Source organism: Myxine glutinosa, chromosome 12 (assembly GCF_964187855.1).
Source record: "Myxine glutinosa chromosome 12, kmMyxGlut1.1, whole genome shotgun sequence".
NCBI classification, from domain to species: domain Eukaryota; kingdom Metazoa; phylum Chordata; class Myxini; order Myxiniformes; family Myxinidae; genus Myxine; species Myxine glutinosa.
Genome location: NC_136272.1, coordinates 16,183,608 through 16,208,738, shown reverse-complemented (window position 1 = coordinate 16,208,738; position 25,131 = coordinate 16,183,608). Strand labels below are relative to the sequence as shown.

Below are 25,131 nucleotides of genomic sequence, written 5' to 3'. Positions count from 1 at the left end.
GTTGCATTGATGGGTTGACTGACTGCCTGGACGCAACTGAGGTTGTGGATCTACTGATTGACCATCACTTGATGTGGATCCATGATCGAGGTTGTGGATCCGCCGTTTGGAGAGGTCCTGGGCTGAAAGGATCGAAACCTCGAGGAAGAACGGTGCCCAGCTGATGATCCATGCAGTCGGGAAACGAGTCAATTGCTTACAGGTTAAGGTTCTTGCTTTAGGTAGAGGAACTATGTTTGAGGTTTGCAATTTAAATAAAGTTGAATATGGGATGTTGTGAAATTAACATCATTTACAACAATCCTTTAAATTATATTTAAGTTTAGGAACAACCGATACTGTACAATTAATTAAGTGTGTGTGTGTGTGTGTGTGTGTGTGTGTGTGTGTGTGTGTGTGTGTGTGTGTATGTGTGTGTGTGTGTCTGTGAATAAAAGAGAGAGATAGAATTGTGAGGCACAGAAATGAAAAAACGAGATGTGTGTGTGTGTGTGTGTCTGTGTCTGTGTGTGTGTGTGTGTGTGTGTGTGTGTGTGTGTGTGTATGTCTGTGTGTGTCTGTGTGTGTATGTCTGTGTCTGTGTGTATGTGTATGTGTATGTGTATGTGTGTGTGTGTGTGTGTGTGTGTGTGTGTGTGTGTGTGTGTGTGTGTGTGTGTGTGTGTGTGTGTGTGTGTGTGTTCTAGCCAGGCTTCTTCACTGTAGCCTAAATCTTGCAGGAAGATTCTTTCTGCACCACATGACCCTGACAGCTTTGTGGAGATGGGGAGTTGAGGTGGAGGGGGTTAGGGGTTGAAGAGCTGTGGTGGGGAGGGGATTGAAGACCTCCTCTTTTTTCCTATTGTGGTATTTTATGCTGGTTGTATGATAAATGTAAGGTAATTCTTGTTTTTCTTTCTTTTCAGGTGGTATCAGACAAACTGGGCATGAAAAGAAAAACAATCCTCGAGGATGGCAAATTGGACACTTGTGGTTGAGCAGAATTTCTTCCACAGATATTCTATGATTTCGGCACAAAGATAATGCAGAAGACATTTCCAAGTTTGTGATGTACAACCAAGAAAAGTAATAAACATGAGTGGCAAACTTCCGTGAAACAAGAAGATGGGGAGACATGCCACGCCGCAAGGCTACGTATGGAACTGCTGCGAGAACATTTTCTTGGAAAGCCGATCTCCAGATTTGGAGATGTGAATTGGCCTTCCAGATCTTCTGATCTCAGCCCTTTTGATTATTTCCTCTTAGAGATATTTAAAATACAGAGTGTACAGGAATAGGCCACACACACCTGATAAACCAAAATAAAACATTCCAAGTGAAATTCAGGCCATTTCAATAGACCTTATTGTGAAGGTTATGAGGGGTATGGGGTGCCATAAGAGCCGAATGTGTTATCCACCAAAATGTGCATTTAACTGTTATTTTCCAAACCTAGTGTATTCTGAAGATATTCCAATGTTGGAGAAAACCCCCTTGGGGAACGGAAGGGGGGGGGGGGGGGGGTGGGGAGGGGATAATTTTGCTACAACCGTCATCATGTGACCCTTAGTCCTTCTGTCAACCTTAGTTGAGATTGGAAAAGTAACGACCGAATGTATCGTGGTCAAAAATCGTCAGGCAGACAGACAGACACCGATTTGCGTATTTTATTATGACGATAGAGCAGGAACAAAAACCGTAGGTTGGCAACCACAGCACAGGCTTTGTTGGGCCTAAAGTCCTCCTCCTGCATTGAAATTCCTTGTAAGGGAAAAAATTCCCAAGGTACAGCCGGACATCGACATTCGCGGGGAGTGCGTTGCTGGAAAATGCCGCGAATGTCAAATACGCGAATGTTGGGGCATTGTTTCAATGGGGAAAAGGGGGATAGGTTCCTGGCGGTTCGTGATTCATTCGGGAAAAATTTTTAAATTATGAAAAGGAATGCACATCATTACAGTTTTATTCAAAATGCTTACAAGTAAAAGAACAGGAGCACGACTCTTTCAATTTTTATTGAAGATATGGTACATATCGTAACTTTTGATGATGATGATGATGATGATGATCATGATATAAAATTCAGTAAACTCAGTGAACTCCTCTGGAGAGGACAATGGCGAACGTGCTGATGAGTCGTGCACTGAAAGGAATGCATGTGAGGGTGCAGACGATGATGTAGGTGAGGTCTCAAACCGGAGGTACAACTCCATCGATGGGTTGGCATCTTGTAACCTATCATCGATTGACCTCATATCCTTCAACACCTCAACCAGGAACATGACGGTCATGTTGGGCCTCGCCACCTCTTCCTCCTCTTCACTGGCCTCCTCCTCCTCGGAAGCCTTAGTGATGGCCCCCAACTCCTCCTCAGTCAGCTCCTCATCATGCGAGGCGATGAGATCCAGCAATTCATCAGGCTTCATGTCATCTAAGCCTCCCCCTCATACCTTCCATGCCAACCTGGCAATTGTCCGCCTCTATTCCGGGGTGTCGGGAAAACCTCTGAGGTCTTTGACTACCTATGGCCATAAATTGTGCCAGCAAGCGTTAATTGTGGAAGCTTTGATTTCTTCCAGTGAGTCTTCAGTAGGCTATGTTAAACTCCTTCCAACATTTACCAATGGTTATGTCAGAGTCAGACTCCATAGCGTCCAAGATGCGACAGAAGGTGTGGCAGGTAAATACATTTTAAATGTTGAAATAACCCATTGGTTGAGTAGTTGGATCAGTGAGGTGGTGTTGGGTGGCAAGAAGATGACCTTGACATTTTAATGGGTCACCTGCCACCCCTCGGGATGGCCAGGAGCATTGTCCACCAGCAGGAGAACCTTGAAGGAGAGGTTCAATATTTTCTGTCAGATACCTCTCCACTTGAAGGACGAAACAATTGTGGAAACCAATCCATGAATATGACAGCTGTTACCAATGCCTTTTTGTTGGCCCTCCAAAATACGGGCAGAGTGCGCTTCTTTTTGCCCTCGAGAGTATGCGGGTTCAGGGCATGGCACAGCGTCATGGGTTTAACCATGCAGTCCCTTTGGCATTGGTGCAAAGAAGAGATACCCGGTCTTTTGCGGCCTTTAACCCTGATACTGTCCCCTCACACTTTTGAGATAAAAGTTCGCATTAGCATCTTTTTCCAAAGCAGGCTGGTCTCGTCTGTGTTGAAGATCTGCTCTGGTACATAAGCCTTCTTCTCGATGAGCTGTGCGAGTTCAGCAGGGAAACTTTGAGCTGCCTCGTGATCTGCTGAGGCACGCTCACCTTTTCATTTTTTGAGACCTGTGAGCTTTACATTTTTTGAGACCATACCGCTCCTTCAAGCAGTAAAATCAACCTCTGATAGCCACTCGTACCCACATCGCTCGTATTTGCAGCACCATCCGTGCCAGCCACACGATCAACATCCTCTTTGCCTTTTGATGAATCAGAGGACCGTTTAAAGGCATGTTCGTCTGGGCATTGTCCTCCATCCACACATTTAATGTCTTCTCGTTGCTTCGATGTGGATGTCCCTGACCTGGTAACCACTTTGGTGCTGGGTACTGCGCTCACTGTCACAACACTTCCGCAAATTGCCTCCTCATTCTTTTTTATGTAGCGCACAGTTCATGCATAACCGCCATAATGCCTGAACACAGAGGCCGCACTCTCACCTCTTGATAGTCAGTCAAGCAGCTCCACTTTCTGGCTCAGGCTCATGGTTTTTTTCTGTCTCTCTGAAGTGGACATATCTCCTGCACTACTCCTCCATTTAGAACCCATGACGATGTGCACAGAAGTTCACAAGGCTGAGGAATCACAGCAGGTCAAGGCAGCGGGACGTATGATGAGCGCAAAAAGAATGAGACCCAGGACACGCTGCACATAAATACCCATGCAGCGCTTGTGGGTAGATGGTGGAGGGATGGGTAGTGTACCCATTGTTTGTGGGTGATGTTGGTGGTGGGGGATGTTTTTTGCACACGTACAGCTGTTTTATGCGTGACGCGTAGAAGATGCTTTTAGAACAGTTTTGTGTGTGGCTCGTAGCAAATGGTTTACGCAGCTGGTGACAAATGTTTTGTGTGGGTGGTGTATTTTTTTTAGAACTGTCATGGACATGGCTCGTGGAAGATATGCTTTTTGCACCCACAAAAAACCACGAAAACGAGAAGGACAGGGCTGCGAATGTAGAAGCATGTCTTGCGCTAAAGTGCGCGGCTTATGGAAGACATGTTTTTCATGTACATGCAGCTGTTTTATGCGTGGCTCGTGGACGATACGCTTTAGAATTGTGTTATGCAAGCGGCTAGTGGGAGATATGTTTTTTGTGCCCGCAAAAGCCATGAATACACCAAGCACAGGGCCGCGAATGTTGAAGCAGGTCACACGTTATGTACCGCGAATACACAGGGTCCGCGAATGTTGGGATCCGGCTGTACATGCTAAAGAGGCAGATATGTGCAACTTTGAATGATTAGTCAGCTTTTCGTATAGGCAATTGATAATCTTGTCTATAAATTTGAGACTGTGACTTAAAGCACTAGGAGCTCATTTGTCACAAAATGTCCGTGCACTGAAACTGGTGAGGTGCACCAGCAGAAGTTTTGTATCACATGCAAGAAGATACCAACAGAAAGTAAGAGGCCATCTATTTATGAGGTGCACACAGGAGAAGAAGGCCGCAAAGTTTCTAAAATTTAAAACAAGAAGAGAAGGGAGAGGATACGAGAGAGAAATGAATGTATGATAGTTGGGGATGAATGGGGCAAGAAGGGTGGGAAGAAGTAGACGCGCATGGGGTGTGGGAGGCGGAGGGGGTGGGGTGGGGTCAAAACCTCCATCATATTTATTTATATAAATGCCCTTAAAGTAATGGGGGTAAGGGGGTGGGATGCTCATTTCGTTCTCAAATCTTTTACCCATTTTGTAAGTTTTCAAAAGGGTGGTTGCATGTTAGTTGATCAGGATGCAATGCGCTATTAATATGACCCACGCACGGAGTCAGGCTATCAATCAGCACTGCTGCAAAATAATTCCTCCGGCAGATAAGGTCATGCATCAGAAATCATGAGTGAGAATTTGAAGGCAAGAAAGACGGATTTATTTTGCACTGAAGTCCGCCTTTGTATGTGGGTGTGCCGATGTACAAGTGTTTGGCGAGGGAGCACGTTCACATTTTCAATTAAAAACAAAACAGGTGGTAAGTGAAAGAAGTTAGCAATCTGAATTTTCCTGATCAGTTACCCTGTTATGTTTTTTTTTTTTTTTCCTGTTTCCAAAGGTAAACAATGGCAAAAGGCTCTTGCTAAATTATAGTATTAATGATGATATTCAACGATTAGTGACAATTTGAACCGATAGAAAGGCCCACAAGCAGAATCACTGCTTCATTCTCTACAACACTCTTGGGAGGTGGGATAGCTCAGCTGATAAGCGATTGAGCTGGTGAGTCTGGGTTGCATTCCTAAAGAGATTGTAAATAAGTGCAGATATATTCAAAGTACACCACCCCCATAAATAAATAACATATCCTCCAGCCTTCGGTGCCCGGCGATGCCGCCGTGCAGCACATAGAGACGGTATTGGGAGAGAGAGGTGTACAATCATTGATTGATTAATTGAGCAATTAAAATAAATAAATAATAATCATAAACTAATTAATTTCTTAATCAATTGCCTAATAGCATACCTAAACCACCAGTGTTTTGTCCAAAGCTGTAACTTTTCGACAATAAATGAAATAATTAATTAATCGGAAAAAATAAATGATTGATTAATTGATTAAACAATAAATCAATACATCAAAAATATCCTCTACAGCCAAATCAGTTGGTCATTATCGTGTCCAAATATCAGCTTCCAAGCTCAAATGGTGCCTGAGATATTGCCCAGACGAGAAAGAAAATGAATCGATTGCAATTAAGTAATTAATCAATTAATTGATTAATGAAAAAATAAAAACTGTTTTTGCCAACGCACTTGCTCATGATTGTGCCAAAATTTCAGCTTCTTAGCTCAAAGGATGGCTGAGATATCGCCCGGACAAACAAACTATAAATCAAACAAACGGACTGAAAACTGAGTGACTGAAAACTGAATGACTGAGTGACTGAAAACTGAGAAACTTGAGTGCTGAAACTGAAACTGAGAGAAAACTGAGTACTGAGTACTTAAAACTGCCACCTGCACTCTTGACCCCATCCCCTCCAGCTTTGTCAAGGCCTCCCTTCCTGCTCTCTCTCCACTTATCACTGCAACAATAAACTCCTCCCTGTCTACAGGCATCGTCCCACCATCCCTCAAAATTGCTGCTGTTACCCCCATTCTGAAAAAACCTGGACTCAACCCTGACACCCTAAACAACTTCAGACCCATCTCCAACCTACCCTTTCTGTCAAAAGTTTTGGAACACGCTGTAGCCACTCAACTCAAACATCACCTCTCTGCCAATAACCTGTATGAAACATTCCAATCCGGATTCCGCTCCAACCACAGCACTGAAACTGCTCTCCTCAAAATCACCAACGACCTTCTCCTCTCCTCTGACGCCGGCAACCTCAACATTCTCATCCTCCTCGACCTCAGCGCCACCTTTGACACCATCAATCACACCATCCTCCTCACCCGACTTGAAACCATCTTTAACATTACCGGCACTGCCCTCTCTTGGATCAAATCATACCTCTCTGACAGACGCCAGTTCATCTCCATCAATAACTGCAAATCCCCCACTGCTCCCCTCCCCCAAGGTGTCCCCCAAGGTTCAGTTCTTGGCCCCCTCCTCTTCATCCTGTACCTGTCCCCCCTTGGTCACTGAATCCGCCGTCATGGTCTCCAATTCCACTGCTTCGCCGATGACATCCAGCTTTTCATCTCCACCAAGTCCATCTCCACCGCCACCCACTCTATCCTGACAAACTGCATCACTGAAATAAAATCCTGGCTTCAAATCAACTTCCTTAAACTTAACTATGATAAATCTGAAATAATCATCATTGGCCCAAAAACGCTCACCAAATCCACCCATAACTTTGCCCTCCACATCGACGGTTTCCCAGTATCCACCTCCCCTCACATCCGGAATCTTGGCATCATCTTTGACCAAACCCTCTCCTTCGACAAATACACTAAACACATCACAAAGACAGCCTTCTTTCACCTGAAAAACATCGCCCGTCTCCGTCCATCCCTTTCCTCCACGGCTGCAGAAACCCTCATCCACGCCTTCATCACCTCCCGTCTGGACTACTGCAACAGCCTCCTCTATGGTTCACCCTCAATAATCACCAATAAACTCCAATACATTCAGAACTCCGCTGCCCGTCTACTCACCCATTCCCGGACCCGTGACCACATCACCCCCGTCCTTTACAAGCTTCACTGGCTCCCCATCTCCCAGAGAATCCAGTACAAAATCCTCCTCTTGACCTACAAAGCCCTCCATAACCTGGCCCCATCCTACCTGACTGACCTCTCCAGACACACTCCCACCTGCAACCTCCGCTCTGCTGGTGCCAACCTCCTGTCCCCCCCCATCCGGACCAAATTCAGATCCTGGGGGGACAGGGCCTTCTCCATCGCTGCTCCCACCCTCTGGAACTCACTACCTCACACCATCAGAGACTCCTCCTCACTCACCACATTCAAAACATCACTCAAGACCCACCTGTTCAACACTGCATTCAACATTTAACCCACAGCATTTAACCCCTGACTATCTCTTCTCCTTCTCCTTCCTTTTGCTTTGATTATTTACCTATTGATTTTTGTCTTTTTGCACTTGTTTTTTGTACTTTGTCAAAGCGTCTTTGGGCTTCTTGAAAAGCGCTATATAAAATAAATGTATTATTATTATTATTATTATTATTACTCCCTTTCGGTGCGCGTCATCGCCGGGCCCCCTTTGGTGCCCGGCGATGACGTCATGTAGCGCCTGGAGATGGAATAGGAAAGGAGCGGAGTTCAATAACTAAACTACTGTTCTGGTGAGGTGGTCGTGGGGCACTGCATCTCATGTTGTACCACTCTTTGGAAGATCCAGGATAAATGTAGACACGAGAGTGTGGTGAGCATTGGGGAAAGAGTAGGATTGGACAGACACTCACTGCACTCAATCAATTCAACACTATACAGGTGGAGGTGGGCGTGAAGCTTAGCTTCAGATATACAAAGAAACAGCAGAATGGAAACCAACCTGTGCAGCTGCAGATGTGCAGATGGAGAGGTCTGGAGTGCAAATCCAGAAAAAGAAAAAGCCTGGGAAATGAACCCCCATCCCTCTGCCAGTCAAGAGGGTGAAATACAAAATTCAGACGTCTTAGACCATATCACGGATCCCTTCTGCAATATTTTCCACAGGAAGGCTAAGCTACATCGTTATCGATGCTAAAAGGTACCGAGGAAGGATTCCACCCAGCAGAGTAGTCTCATCTGAGATCAGTTTGAGAACGTGGTAAAGTCAATCAACAAATATCCAATTTTCTCAGTGATAGATTGCAGGAAGCCATAGGCTGATTGGCCAAGTGGTATTTCCAGTGAATAAAGTAATGGCATGAAGCTCGTCTGGGATGAAAATTATTACATTCCAAGGTGTGGGCTCATTTCAGATCTTTTCAAAAGCAGCAGGAAGTTAAGCTTCCACGCGCTCCAAACCGAGTTCTTCGGAAAATATGCAGCAAGAGACGTAAACCACCAAAGTCAAACAGCAACTGTCGAGGGAAACAGCAAGACCAGAACAGGATTGGACACCCAATGTTGCCTTTGGAAAAGCAGCCATATTGTCAAGATAACAAAAGATACCGCCGAGAGCGACACTTGCATGTATTAAGAAAATCCGCTGGCCAAATGCGAGGCAGTCCTGGACGCCCTGACCTTTCTTTTGCATGAGGTTCATGGCCTCCGGTTGTTGTTGCAAAAGTAGAAGAGGCATGTCCAGCGTTGTGACCAACAGAATGTCAAAGATGACAGTCTCACAAAGGTGGTAAATAAAAAAAAGACAATTGATATTCACCAAAATAAGGATTTCCAAGACTTCGGCTGTTTGGAGGAAGGTCAACTTGAATTGCCTTTGTTTGACTCAATAATGGCACCTTGATTTCTGGAAGGTGTGACATTTGCCGAATCCCATGCATCTGGAAGGACATTGAGTGAAACGTCTTGTGAAATGAAAAATTACACTTTTATGAAGTAGAATTTGAGAACGACACGAACACTGATGCCATCTGGCTGTCCAATGGTAGAGAAGATGTGACCTCCAGCTATGAAAAATCCCACCTCTTCAATACGGAAGCTCACAGCGGCAATCGAGGAAAAATGAAATTCAGCATTTGATTGTTTGAAAAGCAATCGAAATTTCAGCATTTTTCCTTGAACTATATTGTATCGATAATTTCATTTTTCCAGCATTGTGGAGGAGCTTATACGTACATTAGATGCAGCGCAAAGACATAAATATACAATAATGTGCTTTTCCAGAAATGATGAGAACATTATGTTGACAATATACAAAGAGAGAGCTGGCAAGATGGCAGAGAGGTAAGCACACTCGTTTCTATGCTTTCTAGCCTGGGTTCCAATCCCAGCCCAGCTCTAAACTGTCATCCCAGGATTTCACAGGCCTGGTGATTCATCAATGTGTGTGCCATCCCTCGGATAGATACTAAACTGGGCATCCCGTCTGCTATCACCGGAACCATTAACAAGCTGCAAATTCCGACCCTGAATACTGCTGGGAAATCAATGGCAAACCACCCAGTATAACAATGGCCAAGAAACAGCTTCAGCAGCACCGACACTAACAGAGTATGGTATGGTATCATCAGAATGAGAATCCGTACAAAAAGATGGTACGTGGGATATGAAACTGGGTTCCCTGCATCATGAGTCAGATGGGAATGCTATCAAGTCAATCCAAATCAAAATTCCTTTTTCTAGGATGGGGATGGAAGGAAAGCAGAAACCTGCAAAGGGCTTGACTTCGGTACCACCGGGTCAATTGAGTAAAATAATTTGCTAATGTGGGAATGATGTTGGGTTTGACTTGAGATCTCTCAAAACTGTTTCCATCCTCCAAATCCTGGTGGCATCTGGTCAAATCTGTATCTGGTGTTTGTTCTCCCTCCATCCCCTCCCTTACATCAAACAGCTACACAGCTGACAATGCACGTGACAAAGCTGAAGGCTTCAACTCTGTGTTTGCCTCAAAATATTGTGTCCCAAACCCATCTCTCTCTGTACCCACCGTACCCAGTCGAACCCAGCTGCTCCTGGACTCTGTGTCCTACTCTCCTGACAAGGTGGAGAAGTTTCTATCAAATCTCAACTCTGATTCTGCAACTGAACCAGACGGCATCAGCACCCGGGTCCTAAAATCCTGCTCTGCCGCTCTATCCCACCCTCTCTCTGTTCTCTTCACCCTCTCTTTTGCTCAAGGTCATCTGCCATCTGCATGGAAATCAGCAAACATTACCGCTTCATACAAAAAGGTGCAAAAACAGATCCTTGCAACTACAGACCAATCAGCCTGCTCCCAAAAATCAGCAAGGTCATGTAATCATTCATCGCTTCTGACATCAAATCCTTCCTCTTCTCCAATGGCTTGATCTCGGATCATCAATTTGGATTCAGACCAGGTCATTCTACTCTGGACATGTTGCTTCTGCTGTCTCAACAATGGATGGAGGTCATCCATGCCAAACATGAAATCAGAGCTGTCTCCCTTGACATATCACGTGCCTTCGATACGGTCTGGCACCCCGCCCTGCTCACCAAACTCTCCTCCTATGGTATCCATGGAAACCTCCACGCATGGCTTGCAGACTTGCTCTCTGGTCACAGTCAACGTGTGGCCCTGAATGGAATTGTCTCATCTCCCCTTCCTGTTCAGGCTGGAGTTCCTCAAGGCAGTGTTCTGGGCCAGGTGCCTTTTCTCGTCTTCATTAATGATCTCTCCGACTCTCTGGAAAATCCTCTCCATCTCTTTGATGATGACTCCACTCTCTGCCGCTCTATATCTCAACCCTCAGATTGGCAGTCTGCAGCCTCTTCACTCTCTGCAGACCTGGACAAAATCACAAACTGGTCAAACAAGTGGAACATGTCTTTGAATCCTGACAAATCTCACACTCTCACTTTGTCTCTCCAAAATGACCGTCTGGACAACCTTCCCATCTACTTTCTGAACAATCCTCTTGAAGAAGTTCTGTCAACTCAAGCTTTTGGGTCTCACTATCTGCCATGATATTTCCTGGGAAAACCACATTTCCAAGCTGGCCTCCAAAGCCAGTCTGGGCATCCTCCGTCGTGCAAAGTCCTTTCTGGGCATTTCTGTGCTCCTCACCACATGCAAAGCTTTCATCCGCAGCTTAATGGAATACTGTTCTCCCCTCTGGGCTGGTGGCTCCTGCCTCACACCTAGCTCGGCTTCACGCGGTTGAAACCAAAGCTTTCAGAATCATTGGAATCTCCTGCGATGAAGCTGATTCTGAGGGCCTTTCTCTCTCTCACGGCAGGCAGGTTGGTGGTCTTTCTGTCTTCCACCAACTCCTCTCTGGCCTAGCCCCCCCAGCTCTGTCTGTGCTCTGTCCCCCAAATATTCATACAGGATGCACAAGATCTGCCAGCCACCCTCTTTCAGTTAAACTGCCAAAATCAAGTCTCTCTATTCACCTTCACTCTTCCATTCCTCTTTTCTCCCACCTCTGGAACAAACCCCCTCACTTCCTTCAATCCCACTCCTCCCTACAGGTCTTTAAAACATTTGTTCACCACCATCTCTTATCTTCCCCCATCCAAAACCTTGGTCTCTTCTACCCCCGTTAAAACACCCCAAATCTGCCTCTTTCAATCCCCAACTTCTTTCCTGAAATTCCTAGTCGTGTTCATTTGCTTCTTACCGTGTACCTCTTCCTCCTCCCCCAGCCCCCCCCCCCCCTTCCACAGATCTACTGATGACCCTGTTATCTTCTATTGTTGTGCTTGTGTGCTTCCCTCTGTCTCCCCCTCTGTCTCCCGCTCCCTTCATTGTATGTTTTGTGTGTCTGAGCATGTTTTCATGTTCAATGTGTTAGCCCTTACACGAGCCTCGATTCTGTATACAAAAATAAATTTAAAAAAAATAAAAAGATGAAGGCCTCCTTCCAAGCCTTTTAAAGGCTTTTTTAAAAGGCTTTTAAAGGCCCAACACCCTATTAAGTGACTTTACATTGGTGTTTCCATTTTTTGTCCACTTCCTGTACCTGAGTGTGCTAGTATTATCTATGTAGGGATGGCGTGGAAAACATGTCGGTCCCATTCACTACATATAAAACTAAAGTGGGAGTATCTTATCCAAAAACTCTCTTGGGCTATATATGAGAGCCCACCTGGCCTGTTCAGCTGACTGTCTATGCAGGGATCACTTTTCACTGCTCCAGACCATGGCAAAAGCAAAAAAAACTGATATCGGTCAAAACCGGGAAATCTTCTTCATCTATCTATAATTCCAGTAATCTCTGTGTGTGTGTGTGTGTGTGTGTGTGTGTGTGTGTGTGTGTGTGTGTGTGTGTGTGTGTGTGTGTGTGTGTGTGTGTGTGTGTGTGTGTGTGTGTGTATGTGTGTATGTCTGTGTGTTTGTCTGTGACCGCTGTTTCTCGACAACCACGGGTCCGATATACTTGAAACTTGCCAGGTATATTGCTGGGGACCAGAGGATGTGCCTTTTCAAGGTTTCATATTAATCGGACAAGTAGTTAGCGAGCTATGTCCAAAAAACGATTCAACCAATCAGAGAGCAGCGAGCTATCACGTGTGCCGAACGTGCCGAACAGACTCTGCCTCGGACGGCACATTTGAGAGCGTATTCATTTATTTCACGTTGGCAAACTATGTTGGCGTTAAACTATGTTTTAAAACTAATTAAAACTAATTTGCGATTCTTTCGCTTTCCTGCGCGTTTGTGCACGCTATGGTGATTTCTTTACCAAACTCTGCAAGCCGTTCGCTTTGGACCAAACCATTTCATGTAAATAGAGGGGGGGGGGGATTGTCACCGTACTCGCAAGCCGTTCGCTTTGGACCAAACCATTTCAGCCGTTCGCTTTGGACCAAACCATTTCATGTAAATAGAGGGGGGGGGATATAATTTTAGATATATATATAGTACGGGCATGCCCTAGTGTTCATAATTATAACAATTATCATCTTCAGACGGAATATTTCTCGGCTGCCTCTCAATGGAGATGACTCTGGTACCATCCAACAGAGTTTTACTTGGTGCAGCTTCCTTTGCTGTCATAATTTTTACCTGTTACATGTTGCAGGTCTGGGCATCCGCATAACGTGCATAACGTGCAAGAGCATTGCATTGTTGTTGTTGTTGTTGGTGGTGCTGTTGTTGCTGTTGCTGTTGTTGTTGGGGGTCGATTTTTGAAATGTGCACCAATTTGTCAGACAGCTGCCAGACCACACCCACATCTGTCACTTGACTCCACCCACCATAGTGCCAATACGAAATGATATGGCCGCCATCTTGTTTCCTGGTGGGCCTAGAACATTAGGCCTATAAAGCCTTCAGTGATTATACACTGTGACTTTCTTGCGTCAGATTTCCATTGGCTTTATTCGGGTCGAGTGTTAAATTAAGAGTAAGGTTTAATCAAGCCCATACACGCCTCTCTAAAAATAGTGTTATGTAATTTTTGAACGGCGCCACATGCGTTTCACAATCGGAACGTTTCCGGATTTTTAAAGCCAATTCCATCTGGGCCATAGGGCATGCAGTATATATGCGCTTCATTTTCAATTTTCATGCAACAACGATGAGGGCAACTTAAAACTTTAATGGGTTTGTAGGAAATGTGTCACTGATTAGGAATATCCATGTCCCCACGCACAAGGGGTGCTCAGAAATTTATAACGAGCAGTTGATGAAAATGCATATTAACAAATGGTACATGAAGTGTATGATGGCTTCCTGGCTTTTTAATCAGATTGTTCAGTGAACATGTTTTTATCTGTTGGGCTTCATAAATTAATAACGTGCCTGGTGTTGGCTTAGCGGTTAGGGTGCCGGCTTGGGATCCTAGGATCCTGGGTTCGAATCCTGGTCAAATCGCTGAATTAACACCAAGGGGGTTGACTCAGCCTGTCATCCTTCCGAGGTCAGCATATTGAGTACCAACTCACTGGTAATTACCTGTGTGTGGCAAGAGGCGACTAACAGGGTTGGTGGCAGGAAGGGCATCTGGCCATAAAACATTGCCTCAAAAAAAAGGGACCACAGTGACCCTAAAAAGGCCAACCCCTGCTCTGCGGGGAAAAATGGCCTCTAAAGGTGTTTTTATTTATTTATTTGTAGCCAGAATATAGTATAAATGCCTTTTATTAGACAGGCATTTAGAAAGTCAACATTTTCCATAACTTTCTGGAAAACTGGATGAAATTAGATGAACTGGACTTTGTGTTGTGTAATATCTCCCAACAAATCTTTTCATTCTCTCCTTTGCTTACAATACAAGCCAGCATGCTATAGGAGGGGCGGACATAAGTAATTTTTGCGCATTTGTGAGAGAGGGAACAGCAATGCCGGTTAAAACAACAGTATTTCCATGTTTGTTTCCGTAGGATTTCTTTGTAACCAAGCGAATATTTGCTCTTTTTTTTCCGTGAAATTCATACTTACAATATCATAAAAGTATATATCGCCTCACTATAGAGGCTACAAAGGGATATGAGGTGAATTTTAAGGAAACACACATGGAAGGCTGTTGTATGCACCTGCTTCACTGATCCCCAGTTAACAGATTTGCAAAAGTTCCTGTAGTCTATGTCCGCCCCCTCCAATAATGGCTTTAAGGTTAATATCAAATCATTGACATTTATAATTCCCTGAATAACCATGATTCCAAAATTACAGTAAAATTGTACTACGACAGCAAGTTGAACATGACTGTTCCCCCCTCTGGGCTGGTGCTCCTGCCTCACACCTTGCTCGGCTTCACGCTGTTGAGGCCAAAGCTTTCAGAATCATTGGAATCTCCTGCGATGTAGTCAACGCCGAGGGCCTTTCACTCACTCACCGCAGGCAGGTTGGTGGTCTTTCTGTCTTCTACCGACTCCTCTCCGGCCTTGCTCCCCCAGCTCTCTCTGAGCTCTGTCTCCCCAATATTCCTTCAGGTCGCACAAGATCTGCCTGCAACCCTCTTCTAGTTAAACTGCCAAAGTCTAGGCTCTCTGCTCACCTTCACTCTTTCATTCCCCTTTTCTCCCGCCTCTGGAACAAACTCCCCCACTCCCTTCAATCCCACTCCTCCCTCCAGGTCTTTAAAACAGCTGTTCACCACCATCTCTTATCTTCCCCCATCGAAAACCTTGATCTTTTCTACCCCCGGTAATTCACCCCAGAGTCCTTGCAGTGTTCATATGTTTTAATCCTCTCCCACCTCCCCCCAAGTCCTCCCGATGTCCCTGCTCTCAAATGTTGTGTTTGTGTCCTTCCCCCTCTCTTTTGTGTCCTTCCCCCTCTCTCCCCATCTTGTCTACCGCTCCCCTTGTTTTTTGTGTTTTGTGTGTCGGTTTGTCTTTTTGTGTGATTAATGTTAGCTCTTTCACGAGCCTCGATCTGGTATACAAAAAAAAAAAAAAAAAAAAAAAAAAAAAAAAACATGATACAAAGTCACTAACTTAGTCTTCCACCAAATCATCATCATCATTCACATGTCCAATCTAACGTTACATAAGTTAATTTTAACATATGAATAAATGAATGAATGAATGAATAAAGAATGAATAAATGAATGAATAAAGAATGAATAAATGCATGGTGCATGAGTTCACACATACCTTGTCCTTGAGAAGCAGATTTCTTTGCAAATGACTTCTCTTTTCTTCTGATTTTACTGTCACAGAAGTGCTTGTAGCAATTGTAGTGGGAGCCGATGTTACTCGACGACGAGGGCTGGGCCGCAATGCATGTAGCAGTATCGTGAAAATCAATACCAAGCTTTGTTGCAATCTCGGTAACTATATCACTCTCTTTGCAGTCGTAATTCACCCATTTGCGAGCGAAATCGACAAATCGTTTCCACGATTCATTATTGAACACGATGAAGTTACTTTTTGTTGTAGAATCTACGTGCATAACGCAAAATTTTGAAGAAAATGTCCGATCCGCCGTAGAACTGCATCCTGTGGGCGCCGCCATCTTTGGTTCGCAGCGCATGCGCAATGGCACGGCGACCGTGATTGGATTATTCTGGGAAACTACGTCATCGATTTCACTGAGCGTCAAATGCGGCAACGCTGATTGGCCTATTTCATCACGTGCATCGACTGGTCAGCAAAATTTAATGTGACATTTACCGAAATTATTCGATTTTTACGCTTTTATGAGCAATTTTGAGGATTGGGGACACACATTTTCTGAATGCTTATAATATTTTTGGAATTATTGATCAAGAATAAAGTTTCCCCCAGTAATGTTGCACGAAACAGAGAGTTAGATACGGACGTATTGTGGTCTAATCACGCTTAATGATAAAGTCCCATACCTCAAATTGCCATGTGCAGGCTTTTCGTTTTATAAACAAAAGGTTTTTTCCCCACAGAGAGTTCGGGAGGGCAGAAACTTGCTAACCGAATACATCCAAATCTCGATGACATTATTGAGGCCCGAGCCTAGATCTACTGTAATCTATATGCCACACCGCACAGATGATAATAACACAAACCTTCCTTACGCTCATGTTCGTAGTAGGTGCACTAGTTGCCTGGAATCAGCCCCAGCTGTCCGTCAGACTCTGAAATCATATTGAACCAAACTGCGAAGACCCTCAGAGATTAATTGTATAATATCTTCAACAGCAACGATGAGCGAGTTGAGTGGACAGAGGAGGCAAAAAATATATATTTTGTATTGCAGGTTGTGACAGCATTGCAGTCATTCTTGTTAAAGCTTGAAAGGATTCCCCAAAAAGTATGCAAAACTACATTCCTTGTAAATGAATAGGAAGGGATCAGAAGAGTGGACAGGACTACGACTGTCAATCAGCCTGATGGGGGCAGGGCCACGAGATACATTTGCTCTAGGGCCAATCATACCTATGTGGATGTGGTGAATGGTGGAATACTATCAATAAGTCGGTGACAGCATATTTCTATAAGGAACACACTCTTTAGAATGTTAGATCGTCTATAACGTATTGTTGCAATTTTGGGAAACTGCTGAGAAGTAATGGCAACCACCATACAGGTCCCTTAGAATAGTTATTTCATAGCAGAACATTGTCTTAGCCCATTCCCCTTATTTTGGGTTCATATGTCTTTATGCGTTGGGGAGGGAAACACAGGTCTTCCACTCATAATGGATAATTTGCCAGGCAGTGCATGCAGGCTCAAAGGCACACCATCCAAGCACCAGGTAAAAGTTCCTTTGAGAGAGTTTGTGGGGGCAGGGGAAGCGACACTCCACCAATCAGGGCCTGAGTCCCTTCGGGGGAGCTTGTGGGGCAGAGTAACGGGCTCCACCAATCGGGAACCAGGACACCCTGAAACATCCCACCCTCGGCAAGGGTGGACAAAAGGCCATTGTACATGTGTTCATTCTCTCTCCCTGCCCCCTCTGCACGTGTGCAATGCATGATATGCTCTCTTGGTTTTTGGACATTGTTGACATAACACGTGCTTGCATGACACTCTCTCTCTTTCTCTCTCTGCCGGGTTTCACCGAGCACGTGTTTACAATTCTCGCTCTCTCTCTCTCTCTATGCCGGGTTCACTCACCCTCTGCATGTGTGCATCCGTTCTAGGCCAGACTCTCTCACAGGCCTCGACACATGTGATTACACTCTCTTGGTTTCTGGACTTTGTTCCTTCTGCAGGTGCCTGCATTGCACTCTCTTGGGCCTGGATTGTTGACCTAGCACGTGCCTGCAATATTCTCGCTCCTGGCTTTTGGACTCTGTCGGCAGTACACGTGTGCTCCGCTCCGGGCCAGACCCTTTCACAGGCCTCTGCACATGATTGCTCTCTTGGCCAGACTCTCCCTGCTCCCTCTCGCTGCACATGGACATGACAAAGAGGCCTTGGACTTGCTCGTTTAGCACGTGTTCATTGTTCTCTGTTGGCTGCCGGACTCCCTCTCGGTACACGTGTGCATGACATAGACTCTTTCTGCACATGCCTGCTTGCCTGCCCTTGTTTGTGCTGGGAGTCCCTGCCCTTGTTCGTTCTGGGATCGACATTACCTGCTCGTGTTCGTGCTAGGACTACCTGCTCGTGTTCATGCTGGGATCGCCATTACCTGCTCGTGCTGCTCGGTGGTGACACCAGGATGGCGGCATCGAAAGGAGAGGCATCTGGAGCATTGTAACCCTTGTGCTAGCAGGTTTCCAACGTTTGTTCGTTCCCCTCCCCATCCCTCGCAAATGTGTGCTGGGCCCATGTGGTGTTTATTCGTACACCGCCCCCATGCCAAATAAATAAATATCCTCCAGCACGGCATTGCCGGGGCGCCTTCGACACCCGGCGATACCACCGTGCAGCTCATTGAAACTGTATTGGGAGGCAGAGGTGTATAATAATTGATTGATGAATTGCATAATTAAAATCAATAAATAATAATCATAAAATATTTTCTTAATCAATTGGCTAATAGCATACCTAAACCACCCATGCTTCATTGAAAGCTGTAACTTTTGAAAAATTAAATGTCATTAATCGAAAAAATTAAATAATTAATTGATTAATCAATAAATAATTAATCGATTAATTGATTAATCAATAAATCAAAAATAGCCTTTACAGCCAAATCATTTGGTCATTGTCATGTACAAATATCAACTTCCTAACTGAGATAATACCCAGAAGAGAAAGGCTCACCTTCACTCCTTCATTCCTCTTTTCTCCCGCCTCTGGAACAAACTCCCACACTCCCTTCAATCCCACTCCTCCCTCCAGGTCTTTAAAACAGCTGTTCACCACCATCTCTTATCTTCCCCCATCCAAAACCTTGATCTTTTCCACCCCCACTAATTCACCCCAGATCCACCTTGTTTGTAATTCCAACTTCTTTCCTGGTAGTCCTGGCAGTGTCCATATGTTTTATGCCTCTCCCACCCCCTTTTCCATGCCTCCCCCCCAAAGACCTCTCCCTCCCACAGATCTCTCGATGTCTCCATGTCTCTCGGTTCCTGCTCTCAAATGTTGTGTTTGTGTCCTTTCCCCTCTCTCCCCATCTTGTCTACCGCTCCCGATGTTATTTGTTTTATGTGTCGGTTTGTCGGTTATGTGTCGGTTTGTCGGTTTGTCTTTCTGTGTGATAAATGTTCGCTCTGTCACGAGCCTCGATCTTGTATACAAAAAAAAATTAAAAAAATAAAAAACATATATATATGTGCTTCATTAATCGATAATAATTAAATAACTAATCAATTAAATGGTTTAATCAAAAAACAAAAATAGGGTTTTTTCGAAAGCACTTGCTCACTATTGTGCCGAAATTTCAGCTTCCTCGCTCAAAGAATGGCTGACATATCGCCGGGACAAACAAACAAGAAAACAAGAAAAACAAACAAACAAACAACCGAAGTGAAAACTGAGTACTCCCTTTCTGCGCGTGCATCATTGCCGAGCCCCCTTCGGTGCCCGGCAATGACGTCATGCAGCACCTGGAGATGGCATAGAAAAGGAGCGGTGTACAATATAAACTTTTTAAAATGTAAAAGGATGTATGGATGTTACTCCAAAACGTATGGAAGCAAGTTAGGCGATGATCACAAGAAATGATCACGTGAAACCATCCCTACATCTTTCTTTGAATAATCTTTGTTCCTAGAAAAGACACTGTGTGTCCGTGTTTCCATGTGTGTGTCCGTGTTTCCATGTGTGTGTCCGTGTTTCCATGTGTGTGTCCGTGTTTCCGTGTGTGTGTGTGTGTGTGTGTGTGTGTGTGTGTGTGTGTGTGTGTGTGTGTGTGTGTGTGTGTGTTTGATATAACGTTGTGTTTTCTAGGGACAACCATTATTCAAAGAAAGATGTCGGGATGGTTTTACATGATCATTTATTGTCATTATCACCTACCTTGTAAACATACTTTTTGGAATAACATCCCTACATCCCTTTTCATTTTTTTAAAATGTTTTTATTACTTGTATCGATATATACGTGCGTGGCTGTGTGTGTGCGTGTGCGTGTGTTGTCAAAAAGCATAACATATCATTCTCTTTGCTAACTCCTCCTCCCCCATCACCTTTCTCTCTCTGTGTCTCGTGCAGTGAGGGTCTCCCACGCACGCACACACGCTCCCTTCCCCTGCTATTGCCTCCCTCTCCCCTCTCCCTCCCAGTCCTTCTTCCCCCTTCACCCCTCTGCCACAACTCCTTACTCTCCCTTCCCTCTCTCCCACCCTGGTATTTACATATTTACATCCAGGTACACCCTGGAAGCAAAGGGTGGTATTTGTTAGCATATTATATATATACATATTATACATACATGTGTAAAGGAGAAAGGGTATATGATGGAGGAAGGCAAAGCATATTGTGAAAACATGGAAGTGTGCACAGCAGTATTGCGTACAAGAGGAGAATTAAACAGAAAAATATGTCGTCAGTGATGCATGGACCGAATGGGTTTGCTAGGTTTGGCTGTTTATGTTTTCCCAGTAAATTATTTTTATTGCCCCGATCTGGTGATGATGAGCAGTTGTGCACGCAGTTATAGTGAAGCTCGGCCTGCACAGCTCGTGTAATGCGCCAGACTTGGGAAGCAGTGCTATGAGTACTTGGGACTCCCGACACGAGGCGCAGAGGACGCAGAACCCGAAAAGCCCTCAGGGCCTTCACATCGAACCCGGCAGGCTTTCCGCCCGTGATGGTGCTTCCGTCACCAACTTTTGCCGCCTGCTCCAGCATCATGCTGAACAACCTACGAGGAAAGCGGGAAATGGGAAATGTTTTGCGAATCATTCGAAACTCATGCAGGCCATTTATTTCAACCCTGATGTGTGTTTAAAAACAAACAAATCATCTTCCTTCCACTTTTACATTAGTTCATACTCACTTTGTTATGTAACATTGACAAACATTTCAAGGATATACATGATAGACATGGAATGCAAAAACACGAGATCGATCTTCTTCTTCTTTCATTGCAGTACATGGCTGCAGATATAATTATTTGCTCAAGGCGCAGCTGTGCTGCTGATGCAGTGATTTGTCCATGGATGGTGCCAGAGATAGCTCGCCAACCATTCACAAAGGACACTATTGGAGGTTTAACGTCCACAAACTAGTGAAGATAGATACCATTCAGTATCATGTTCATCATCGATACAATAACTATACCGTAACGTACAAGTAAAATCACATTGGGTTGGCATGTTAAGTTTTCACAACTGAACACGTGGATCATCAGACAGGAATCAAGGTTCATATCCCAACTACTATATGTATTTGTCCATCTTCTACTAATCTCCTTGAAATTCATATAAAAGTACATTGATGCCGACTAACGTCTGCATCTTGCTTGCGATATCGACAAATTCCTCCCCGTGTAATCCTCAGATCACAGTAAAAACGGGAGATCTGTGGGAGGGAGAGGGCTTGGGGGAAGGAGGGATGGGAAGGGTGGGGGTGGGAGATGTATAAAACACATGGACACTGCTAGGATTTCAAGGAAAGAAGTCGATATTTCAAAAAAGTGGATCTGGGGTGAAATTAATAGGGGTAGAAAAGATCAAGGTTTTGGATGGGGGAAGATGAGAGATGGTGGTGAACAGCTGTTTTAAAGACCCGGAGGGAGGAGTGGGATCGAAGAGAGTGAGGGAGTTTCTTCCAGAGGCGGGTGAAAAGAGGAATGAAAGAGTGAAGGTGAGCAGAGAGCCTAGATTTTGGCAGTTTCACCAAAAGAGGATTGCTGGCAGATATTGTGCGACCTGTAGGAATGTTTGGGGGACAGAGCCCAGAGAGAGCTGGGGGAGCTAGGCCAGAGAGGAGTCGTATAAGACAGAAAGACCACCAACCTGCCAGCAGTGAGTAAGTGAAAGGCCCTCGTATCGAACTTAGCTTCATCGCGGGAGATTCCAATGATTCTGAAAGCTTTGGTTTTAACAGCGTGAAGCCGAGCAAGGTGTGAGGCAGGAGCACCAGCCCAGAGGAGAGAGCAGTATTCCATTGAGCTGCAGATGAAATCCTTGCATGTAGTGAGGAGCACAGAGGTGCCAAGGAAGGACTTTGCACGACAGAGGATGCCCAGTCAGCGACTGGCTTTGGAGGCCAGCTTGGAAATGTGGTTTTCCCAGGAAAGATCATGGCAGACAGTGAGACCCAAAAGCTTGAGCGACAGAACTTCTTGGAGAGGATTATTCAGAAAGTGGATGGGAGGGTTTTCCAGTCGGTCTTTTCGGAGAGACATAGTAAGAGTGTGAGATTTGTCAGGATTGAAAGACATGTTCCACTTGTTTACCCAGTCAGTGATTTTGTCCAGGTCTGCAGAGAGTGAGGAGGCTGCAGATTACCGATCTGAGGGATGAGGAATGGAGCGGCAGAGAGTGGAGTCATCAGCAAAGAGATAGAGAGGATTTTCCAGAGAGTCAGAGAGATCATTGATGAAGACCAGAAAAAGCACAGGGCCTAGAACACTACCTTGGGGAACTCCAGCCAGAACAGGAAGGGGCGATGAGAGAAATCCATTCAGGGCCACACGTTGACTACGACTAGAGAGGAAGTCCACAAGCCATGCGTGGAGATTTCCATGGATACCATAGGAGAGTTTGGTGAGCAGAGCTGGGTGCCAGACCATATCGAAGGCACATGATATGTCAAGGGAGACAGCTCTGACTTCCTGTTTGGCATTGAGGACCTCCATCCATTGTTGACACAGCAGAAGCAGCATGTCCAGAGTAGAATGACCTGTTCTGAATCCAAATTGATGATCAGAGATCAAGCCATTGGAGAAGAGGAAGGATTTGATATCTGAAGTAATGATGGATTCCATGACCTTGCTGATAATTGGGAGAAGGCTGATTGGTCTGTCGTTGCAAGGATCTGGTTTTGCACCTTTTTGTGTGAAGCGGTAATGTTGGCTGATTTCCAAGCTGGTGGCAGATGACCTTGAGCAAAAGAGAGGGTGAAGAGAACAGGGAGAGGGTGTGAAAGAGCAGCAGAGCAGGATTTTAGGACCCGTGGGCTGATGCCGTCTGGTCCAGTTGCAAAGTCGAGGCTTGACAAAAACTTCTCCACCTTGTCAGGAGAGAAGGACACAGAGTCCAGGAGCAGTTGAGTTCGACTGGGTACTGTGGGTACAGAGAGAGACAGGTTTGGGACACAAGATTTTGAGGCAAACACAGAGTTGAAGCATTCAGCTTTTTCACGTGCGGGGTCAGCTGTGTAGCCATTTGAGGTAATGGCGGGAATGAAGGTGGAACAGACACCAGAAATGGATTTGACCAGACACCACCAGGATTTGGAAGAGGGAGACAGGGTTGAGAGGTCAGTCTTGAGAGTCGAGAGATAGTGTTTCCTGGCTCTCCTGAGGGTAGACACACACTTGTGCCGGGCTTTGTGAAAGGAAATGAGATTGCCTTCCATTGGATTTGCCTTCCAGGAGGTGAAGGCAAGTTGTTTCAGGGCAACTGCCTCACCAGAAGATTCCATGTACCATGGATGGGATGAAGGGTATGAGAACTGAAGATGAGATGAGATAAATCTGTGCATGAGAGAAAGCAATTTACTTTGGAAGAATTCCCAGGATGAGTTGATGTCAGAGGCAGTAGAGATGGGAGACCAGTTCAGCTGCTTGAAGATGCTGCTTGAAGGCCGTTCCAGTTGGCCTGAGTGAAATGCCAGACTCGTCGACGCTGAGGAGGCTCTCTGACAATGGTCAGAGAGATGTCCACTTTAACAAGCACATGATCAGAAGAACCGAATGGAGCAGAAGAAGAGCAGCAGACATTTGCAGGGAAGTTTGTCATAACCAAGTCTGGAGGAGAAGATGCTCCACTGACAGAGATTCAGGTTGGGAAATTGACAGATTGTGTCAGTCCCAGTTGGTCGCAGAAGTCCTTTACTGAGGTGCCATGGCTGGTGTGAGAGCTACCCACACCCAGCCAGCTGACATGATGACAGTTGAAATCACCACATATGAGGAAGAGAGAGTTGGGATGAGTAGAAAGAAGTTGGTCCATGTTATCAGACAGTGAGATGTAGATGGAGTCATCACTGTTTTGTGGACAGTACAACACACAAATTAACAAAAGGTGGGAATGAAGGGAAGCCGTAGCCAGAGGTACTCCTGGGGGTAAGATGGAGAGAGGGCAGTGCAGGGAGAGTGAGGAAGAGAGTTCTTGATAAAGATAGCAACCCCACCTCCAGGACGGGACTCAGGTATTCATACTGGAGGAGGGATTAACCAGTGAGATATATTAAGGAATCAGAGACATCTTGAAGGAGGAAAGTTTCTGTTAAGCAATTAAGTCTGGTTTGTCAGAAGCAACCTGTATGTGTATGGAGAGATCAATAAGGTTTGAGTGATGGCCCCAGATGTTTGAGGTCCATACCATTAAGGAAGAGGAAGGGGGAGCATCGGTTATAGAACAGGGGAGGGGAGGGGTACGGTAAGATGAGGGAAAGGAGGAGGATGTAGGGAGAGCTGTTGATAGTGTGTCGGAGATATCAGAAGAGCTAGGGAAGGATGAGGAGGACAAAATATTTGATGGTGATTGGATGAGGTACAGTGAAGTGTTGTTTGAGGGGGGCAGAGCGAGGAAGAGGGTTGGATGAGATAGAAGTAAGAGCTGGAAGGGGGAGGACGTGGGGAGGAGGATGCTTTGAGGAGGAGGTGTGAGAGGGAAGAATTGGAGAAAAATGGAGGGTGGGGAGATTTGAAGGGGAAGGGTGAGGGGAAAATTTAGGAGGGGAGATGCAAGGGGGAAGTTTTGTAGGGGAGGGGTGAGGGGGGGGAATTTGAAGCAGAAGGGTTTGGGGGGAGTTCAGGAGGGGAGAGTTTAGGATGGGAGGGGTGAGGTGGGAGTTTAGGATGAGAGGGGTGAGGGGGGAGTTTAGGATGGGAAGGGTGAGGGGGGGGTTTAGGAGGGGAAGGGCAAGGGGGGAAATTTGAAAGGGAGGGGTGATGGGGGAGTTTAGGAGGGGAAGGATGAGTTTGGATTTTAGAAAGTGGACAATTAATGGA

At 45.3% G+C, this 25,131-nt stretch overlaps 1 protein-coding gene across 1 annotated transcript in view; it reads right to left on the bottom strand.

Moving 5' to 3' along the window:
- Positions 1-25,131, bottom strand: part of LOC137438171 (voltage-dependent L-type calcium channel subunit alpha-1D-like) — a 429,914-nt gene that overhangs the window by 291,892 nt on the left and 112,891 nt on the right. Inside the window, exon 4 of the mRNA XM_078766514.1 lies at positions 20,726-20,868. Within this exon, the coding sequence (XP_078622640.1) occupies positions 20,726-20,868 (143 nt within the window). The remainder of the gene's footprint in view (positions 1-20,725; positions 20,869-25,131) is intronic.